The sequence below is a fragment of the Opisthorchis viverrini genome (assembly GCF_000715545.1).
Source record: "Opisthorchis viverrini unplaced genomic scaffold opera_v5_282, whole genome shotgun sequence".
In the NCBI taxonomy this organism is placed as follows: Eukaryota; Metazoa; Platyhelminthes; class Trematoda; order Opisthorchiida; family Opisthorchiidae; genus Opisthorchis; species Opisthorchis viverrini.
This window is the reverse complement of record NW_008751932.1, coordinates 78,159-87,111: the sequence shown is the minus strand read 5'-3', so window position 1 is coordinate 87,111 and position 8,953 is coordinate 78,159. Positions and strand designations below refer to the sequence as shown.

Genomic DNA, 8,953 nt, shown 5'->3' with positions numbered 1-8,953 from the left:
TGAAGGATGAAAACGATACACCCACAAATTTCTCAACGAAAGCCACTTCCGAAGCCATAGCAGACGAAGTTCAAAGCCGAATGTGCGCCAATACCGAATGTGCGCCAATAATTTTCAAATGTCATCGATTAAAACAAATCGCAAAAAAATAACGGCAGATGAGGGGGGTTTTCAGTCTACGCATATATGCAAAGAAGCGCAACATTTTGACGTTAAAGTTTTTATTTCGTCGGCGTTCGTTTTGCAGAAAAATACATTGTGCGTCTAGCCGCTGGCAGTAAAAAGTGTGGATCTGGTGAAGCAGCAGATTTGGCGCCATCCAGCCGGTCAGTTTGAAGTAAAACCTGAAACCACCGCTGGGGTCTCGTGGCCTTGCGCCGTTGGGCTCACGGCCAGGGGCACGAAAAGAATAAGTGTGGATGATGAAGTCGAGGGATTGGCACTGCGCCGTCAACAAACCAAAGTTTGTCAGCGCAACGATGACACGGCACTGCTATACCCAGTGTGATGGCACTTTCGTGACCCGAGCCTGCAATTGCAACGACGAGGAAAGTTCCCGCCCGCCCCAACAGCCTCTGGGACGATATCGCTCCAACCCGATGAACCTTCCGTTCGGCTTCAACCAACCCGGTTTTCTCCTGTAACTTCGGTTTGCATGTTCCACAAGTTCAATTTCATATACGGTGTTCGTTTGGCCTTATGCACTGCCAATATCTCTCTATCGAAGCTATATTTTACCCCTACAACAATTAACCCAGTTAGTTTGCTTGGGGGCACACACAGTTGTTACAGGTGGCAGAGCAAGGTGTTCCTAAGCAGGAGCGACGGAGGGATGGGTATTAGTAGGTTGCGAGGTTACAAGCCGATAATTAGTTTAATGCGGGTTTATTGCCAGACACTACAAGGGCAGGAAGTTTATGAGGTTACTATGAAGGCCTCGTTGTTGACACTGGTGGTTGGGGTCACAGCAGGTTAAGATCCAACGAAGCGTAAAGCATAGGTTATTATGGGGTTGGATGGTGTAGGATTTCAGCTGGAATATCCATACTCGCGACAGTCGATGACCAGTTAGTGCTCACGCCTTTGGGATTGTTCAGGGGGCTGGTCAAACGGGGTATCTATATACCTAGGAAACTACTAGAGGTGACTCAGTTTACCTGAGTTTGGACGGTATGGATGGTGTGACCAACTATGAGATCCTTAGCCAGCGCAAGCATTGATCCAAAGTCGGATGGAGTGGCGTGGCCAGAGCATAAAACGCGTTGCGTAGGGCTAAAATGAGCATAGATTGACTGCATGAAGACCCATTTTTGGCAGATGCAATGGGTCGCAGTTCCAAGTGGTTGGTTTTGGATTTCTGTTCTCCCACGCATTGACAGCAATTTGGTTCGCGTGGTTGCTAAAAGGATTGCTCCAAGGAAAGTCTACAATTAAGTCATGGAGAAAGAGTGAGTTTGAGTAGGAGAAAGTTTCGTTTGGTGGCCTTTGGCATTCTGTCTTTCGCAAATAAATGGGGACTACTTATTAAGCTATCTTAGGTGCAGATTGTGCGCGCCATCACCCCCGTAGGTTGGAATCCCCGGGTAAACTTGACCAAAGCCAATGTGTGATCAGGAGACGTAGTGGTGAGATCTTTGTCCAGAAACTGCTCAACTTTTAAACAAACTTTGCGATCCCAAACAGTCTGCTTGCTTCGAACAGCCACCCAAACGAATGTCTTCTCTGATACCAATCATGCGGCTTTTTGCGATGCGCCTTGAATTCATATCCCGTTGCGCGGGTCCGATTCCCTCCTCCTTGATGAGGTCCACCGTTACCTTCAGGAAGATAATTACTTCTCCTTACAAACCTTTCGGTAACACTCCTTCTGCAATCACTCCACACATCTGTTGCTGGCAGTTCATTATAACACTCTAAAGGCCTGGAGAGAGTTCCAGGACGTCAGAGCAGGTGAACTTTTTGCGTTGACCAAGGAGACCGTTCACCCGTTACTTGAAGTTTACAGAGAACACTGTACATACTCTTGATTTCTTAACTTCGGTTTGCATGTTCCACAAGTTCAATTTCATATACGGTGTTCGTTTGGCCTTATGCACTGCCAATATCTCTCTATCGAAGCTATATTTTACCGCTACAACAATTAACCCAGTTAGTTTGCTTGGGGGCACACACAGTTGTTACAGGTGGCAGAGCAAGGTGTTCCTAAGCAGGAGCGACGGAGGGATGGGTATTAGTAGGTTGCGAGGTTACAAGCCGATAATTAGTTTAATGCGGGTTTATTGCCAGACACTACAAGGGCAGGAAGTTTATGAGGTTACTATGAAGGCCTCGTTGTTGACACTGGTGGTTGGGGTCACAGCAGGTTAAGATCCAACGAAGCGTAAAGCATAGGTTATTATGGGGTTGGATGGTGTAGGATTTCAGCTGGAATATCCATACTCGCGACAGTCGATGACCAGTTAGTGCTCACGCCTTTGGGATTGTTCAGGGGGCTGGTCAAACGGGGTATCTATATACCTAGGAAACTACTAGAGGTGACTCAGTTTACCTGAGTTTGGACGGTATGGATGGTGTGACAAACTATGAGATCCTTAGCCAGCGCAAGCATTGATCCAAAGTCGGATGGAGTGGCGTGGCCAGAGCATAAAACGCGTTGCGTAGGGCTAAAATGAGCATAGATTGACTGCATGAAGACCCATTTTTGGCAGATGCAATGGGTCGCAGTTCCAAGTGGTTGGTTTTGGATTTCTGTTCTCCCACGCATTGACAGCAATTTGGTTCGCGTGGTTGCTAAAAGGATTGCTCCAAGGAAAGTCTACAATTAAGTCATGGAGAAAGAGTGAGTTTGAGTAGGAGAAAGTTTCGTTTGGTGGCCTTTGGCATTCTGTCTTTCGCAAATAAATGGGGACTACTTATTAAGCTATCTTAGGTGCAGATTGTGCGCGCCATCACCCCCGTAGGTTGGAATCCCCGGGTAAACTTGACCAAAGCCAATGTGTGATCAGGAGACGTAGTGGTGAGATCTTTGTCCAGAAACTGCTCAACTTTTAAACAAACTTTGCGATCCCAAACAGTCTGCTTGCTTCGAACAGCCACCCAAACGAATGTCTTCTCTGATACCAATCATGCGGCTTTTTGCGATGCGCCTTGAATTCATATCCCGTTGCGCGGGTCCGATTCCCTCCTCCTTGATGAGGTCCACCGTTACCTTCAGGAAGATAATTACTTCTCCTTACAAACCTTTCGGTAACACTCCTTCTGCAATCACTCCACACATCTGTTGCTGGCAGTTCATTATAACACTCTAAAGGCCTGGAGAGAGTTCCAGGACGTCAGAGCAGGTGAACTTTTTGCGTTGACCAAGGAGACCGTTCACCCGTTACTTGAAGTTTACAGAGAACACTGTACATACTCTTGATTTCTTCAGTTCAACACGGATTTCTCTCAAACCGTTTCTGCCTGACTAAAACGCTCGTACATATGGACAGCCTAACGCAAGCCAACGACGGGGACTCGCATCGGATGATATATTTTCTAAATTTTCGAAAGCATTCGATCAAGTACCATACGTTTTGCTGCACCAAAAACTCAAGCCCTAGTGGATTCGAGTGAAAATCTTACACCGGATCTAGGCGTTTCTATCAGACACATCACTACGAGTGAAATTAGGCTCGACCTGCTTTTTACCAGCACCGATCTTAATTGGAGCTCCTCAACGCTCAGTTCCGGACCGATGCTGTTTCTGATATGCGTCAACGACCTTTCGGATGTTCTTGCAAGCCCATGCCTTCTTTTTGCGGACGACTTGAAGTCCCGGAGTTCTAGTGCCAGTGCCCTCCACATGGATGTAGACGCTGCCAAGTAGTGGTCGATGGAATGATACCTTCCTCTGAATGACGAAAAATGCGTTCATATGTCATTTGGAGAAGACTCAGCGAATGCTTTTGTCATGCGTGTTGACAAAGGATCAGGAAACATCATGAGGATAGACGCCTAAAAGGATTTGTTCGTCTGGTTTTCTTCAAATTTATCCTTCTTGCTGCATCATTAGAAATCGGCCCAAAAGGCATTTGCCATTTTGCGGGTGATTCAGCGCTCCTTCTCCCGCATCACTCGCACGGACTTCTAAATACACTATGGGGCCTATGCCAAACCGCACCCTGAATATGCCAGCCAAGTTTTCTACTGAGGACGCACAAAAGGTGTCACCTTCATTGAGCTTGTCCAGGGAGCCGCTACGAGAATTGTAGATGACTTTATATCCTTGGACCACGAAAGTTCTCGTGGTACCCGACCATTTCTCCTGGAGTATCATCGCCTCTGATAGGACCTAATTCTTACTTGTGCCCCGTTTAGGCATAGCTTGAATAACAGGTTTTTCCGCGTTGACCCGGCAAACACACTGCGGGAACCAGGTAAGTAGATTTTCATGCACAGATCGCAGACACTCATCCGGCATATTCTGTTCTCATTTCGGGTAGTAGTTGCTTGCAATAACCTTTCCGCGATGGTCCATGCTCTTTCTAGAACCCAGTTCAAGCACTCTTAGACATTTGTTTATGCAAATCCTTGCGCCGGTAAGAAGTTTGCCCGTGCCAAGGACATAAAGAGAATGCAGCACTCATTTTCCACTTGCGCTTTTTAGGCGAATTACAAATCCTGAACGACAAGAACAAAACCAACCTGGGATACTCGGTCAAAAGCCTCGATCCTTTGTATCGATCCCTGAATCTGTGAATCAAGCGTTGGGCGTCCTTTTTATCCTTTGATGGCAATAACGTTTGCAGCCAAATAAGTGGTCAAGAATATCTGAGCCTTGGCATTGCCACACACAGTTTGGTAGCGCACTCGCAACTATCCTTTTCCTTCTCTTGACCGTAAATTCTCGCCCACTCGTTTCGTTAACTGAAAATACGATCAAGCCACCGCTTGATCCCAACTTCCTCTATGACATGTTCAGTCTAAGTTGCTGAACCTTCCGCTCGACTTTAACCATTTATGTATGTCTGTGCTCCACACAAAATCCAGTAACTTTTTATGCAGTTCTTGTTCCGGCCCGTGTGTTTCTATCAACTCACTCTTCCAAGGAACTTTTATAACAGACTACACAACAGCGACACCTATGAGTCGATACAGTATCGCTGTACACCATGTTTCCGAGATTCCGCTTGGCCAATCCCTCCGCCTCATCATCCTTGCTTGCGCTATCCATGACCAAGGCCACATGCCCAACAGTCTAACGCCGCGTGGCCTCAGCGGTGTTTTGAAGTTTTAGTTCAGTATGACCGGCGGAATGGCGCCAAGTTTGCTGCTTCACCTGATCTTATGTTCTGGTTCCTCATTTTCACCGTTACACGTTTCTTGTGAGGTGTCAGGCAGGAGGCCCCTTGTTTTACCCTCCCCCACCTTGTTTTTGCTCACTGTCTCCTCCAAAAACGTATGGTATCTGTGCTTCCCCGCCCGTACCGGATTAGTGGTGATCACGCCTAAATCGGCCAATGCCCCCCTAAGACGCTGTCCCTTTTCCTATCCCCTCTGTGCCCAAAATCCCCGCCGATCATGCTTTCATTCTGAATGTAACATTTTGATCATGCCACCCACAAGTTGGGGATAAACATTATCATTATGTAATGTGTGGTGTTATTTATTGTGGGATTTTCAGGGATGAGGTTACGGTTCAAACGGGACCGTCAGTGTTCACTGCGGAAATTGGTCCGGTTGACAAGGCATCAAAGCCATTCGGTTGAGTCGTTTGATTACAGGGGTCTGAGTAATAACCTGGGTGTGGTCAGTGTCCTTCGACCAGTGGACCGAAATTTACGGTCCCTTAGGACCAGGTAGCATGACAAGATGAAGAACGGTGAAATTTAAACAGGGTTGAACCTCCTTCGTTGGGGGACGCGGCGAAGCGGTCCGTGCATGTTGGATCCCTTCGCAGAAATCTAGCTTAGGCCGTATTGCCTCGTAAATGAGAATAATAAGGAAGAGATTGGTTCTACAGTTGTGCGTGGGGAATCTTGCACAAGAACACACCTTTTCCATTGAGGAAGTCAGAACCATACATGCTGGGGGACTATCTTTGGAGTGAACATTTTAATCGATTGCAAGCAGATGGAGACACTGGTGATATACTTTCATACTGCCTGAATCACTTGCTTGCGCGGTTTGCGTAGACGTAGTTCTGCAGTGTCTACTGTCGTTTGGCAGACTATTCATGGCCAGAGGGAGGGACTAATACGTAGGTGGTACGGAGGTATGGATGGTTGGATAGGAGTGCAGTGTGGGCTGGTTCAGGCCAAGTGAACGGCTGCTGGATGGGACGAAAAGTCGAGGTAAAAGTACATTGAGAGATATGGACAGGATAATGGGTGTGGAATTAAGCCTGTAGCTGAGGGTGGGTGGCAGCGGAGGCGATTAAGAAAACGGCAATATTGGTGCGGAACACACCGGGGCGAATAATATAGTTTCAGACGAACTACAACCGACAGGAATTATAACAACGGGAAACACACACAAAAAGTCCTTTTCCATGTGCGACCAGGAGGAAAGATAGTTCGCGGCCTGAGTATGTCTGTTTGCTTGGGACGGAGCATAACATTTCAGATTCAATTCGGTCGCCATGAGACCCAGATGCATTGCCTATGCGGCAGGTATTGGTATTTCGCGGCGTTCCTCTGATTTGCTGAAAGTGAAGCTTGAGTTCAAGTGGTTAGGAGCTGGCTAGATGTTGGCCCCATAGGAACCGTTTGGTTGGGGTCTCCTGCTGACATGTTTCTGCGGTAAACGTCCAACTGAGCGATTCTACGTCGCTAAAGGTGGAAGTAAATAGTGAGATTTGGAATGGTGTGTTAAAGGAAAGCTGTCGAACAGAATGGCGGATAATGCATCAGAGTAAGATTTGGCGGTAGTGGTACTCGCCACAAGCTGGAGTCCTTTCTGACTAAGAAATGTAATGTTCATGGAAGGGAAAGGCATTTTAATGGTGCCCTAGAAAGAATCATTCCGGGCCCGATTGGCGTTGGGCAAAAGGATAATATATGGACGGTAGTGCTTAGCAAACCAAGGTGCAAAGAAATCTTGCAGGAATTTTGCAAGAGGATCAATGGGTGCATCTTCCAACATATGATTTCCTACCTTCTGAAAAACCTGCCCCAGTATACCAGCAGGTTGAAGTAGTATTCGTGCATCTATGTGCCTTATTTTTAATGTCAGGACAGGGTGTTCACCGGATGAAAAATCATCCTTCACTGTCATGAGCCTTTTTAATAGAGAGAAATGAGAATGAAAAGAGAGGGGTACTTTGGCTGAACCAAGTCTCTGAATTCTTGAACTTAAAAACTGAAATGTTTTGTTTATCTGTACCCTTATTCGGGGGGCGGACACAAGCGCGCAGTTGAGGCCTTGCACTAAGATGGAGCAGGGTTACGAAAAAAGACTGCGGGATCTCCTGAGTAAGATTTGGCGGTAGTGGTACTCGCCACAAGCTGGAGTCCTTTCTGACTAAGGAATGTAATGTTCATGGAAGGGAAAGGCATTTTAATGGTGCCCTAGAAAGAATCATTCCGGGCCCGATTGGCGTTGGGCAAAAGGATAATATATGGACGGTAGTGCTTAGCAAACCAAGGTGCAAAGAAATCTTGCAGGAATTTTGCAAGAGGATCAATGGGTGCACCTTCCAACATATGATTTCCTACCTTCTGAAAAACCTGCCCCAGTATACCAGCAGGTTGAAGTAGTATTCGTGCATCTATGTGCCTTATTTTTAATGTCAGGACAGGGTGTTCACCGGATGAAAAATCATCCTTCACTGTCATGAGCCTTTTTAATAGAGAGAAATGAGAATGAAAAGAGAGGGGTACTTTGGCTGAACCAAGTCTCTGAATTCTTGAACTTAAAAACTGAAATGTTTTGTTTATCTGTACCCTTATTCGGGGGGCGGACACAAGCGCGCAGTTGAGGCCTTGCACTAAGATGGAGCAGGGTTACGAAAAAAGACTGCTGGGATCTCCTTACAAATCTGTATGCTTCCTCCCTGTGATTTTAACGGTAAAATTTTAGCCTATCAAACCAAATAGCCCACTTAAAACACCCACGAAGGAGAATTACCTCGACAGATACATACCAATGCGCGCTAACGCGAAATGGAAAACATCGTCCTCGTTTGAAGTAAGCCGGCATTTTCTTACATTCCTGATCAAATAGCCGACCGGTTCTCACATCAGGAAGTTATTTTCAACTGGTCTTCCTACGCATATCGATAATTCTAATGGCAACGAGCAAGTGACTTCGCAATCAAGTCAACAGAGTCACTCTGCTGGTGCGGAATCGAGTTGGAGGGTAGGTGCTAACCGCACCACTGGTACACCTCCTGGCCGAATCCCTTCGCGAGATCCAGCCATTCCAGCGGAATCTCATGTCAACGATCTGTTAGCGGCACTTGTTGCAAACGAGGTTGCTGACTCTTCTATGGGGGGTTCGTTTAGTCCAACGAAACCAGATTGTATTTCAAACGTTGGATCTTCATCTGTATTAGCTGCAAAAGAAAATGGGAACATGTTTTCGGTAAGTGGGGTTTTTGTTTGTGGCGATGAATTTTAGCTCGTGTACTTTGTTACCCATTTGCTGGACATATGGTCGATACCCAGGTTAACACCAGAATCACTAGAACGCAAAATATCCCTATTTTTACGAATAGAATATCGATTCTGATTGAGCGCGAGAACAAGAATGAATAGCGCTTTACTTGTCTAAGAATAGACGTACATAAGCTGAAAATGAAGAAGGCATGGTTAATACAAAACGATAATTTGAGCACAAAGAATATGACATTCACCCTGGCCGTTGGATTGTGTGTAGAGAGGGACAAATTGGGTACAGGTATTGGATGAATGATTGTAAAAATCTAACGAGTAATAATGAGTGTGGTTAGGCTTCTCGATTTCTTAAAATGAAG

At 46.2% G+C, this 8,953-nt stretch overlaps 2 protein-coding genes across 2 annotated transcripts in view; one reads left to right on the top strand and one right to left on the bottom strand.

Moving 5' to 3' along the window:
* The window catches only part of T265_09411 (hypothetical protein), a gene marked incomplete at both ends in the record, with an annotated part of 16,073 nt that extends 13,384 nt beyond the window's left edge, over positions 1-2,689 (bottom strand). The window contains 2 exons of the mRNA XM_009175462.1: positions 1,667-1,817; positions 2,582-2,689. Coding sequence (XP_009173726.1) covers positions 1,667-1,817; positions 2,582-2,689 — 259 coding nt within the window. The remainder of the gene's footprint in view (positions 1-1,666; positions 1,818-2,581) is intronic.
* A 5,247-nt stretch (positions 2,690-7,936) lies between these two features.
* The window catches only part of T265_09410 (hypothetical protein), a gene marked incomplete at both ends in the record, with an annotated part of 27,926 nt that continues 26,909 nt past the window's right edge, over positions 7,937-8,953 (top strand). Inside the window, one exon of the mRNA XM_009175461.1 lies at positions 7,937-8,562. Coding sequence (XP_009173725.1) covers positions 8,467-8,562 — 96 coding nt within the window. The remainder of the gene's footprint in view (positions 8,563-8,953) is intronic.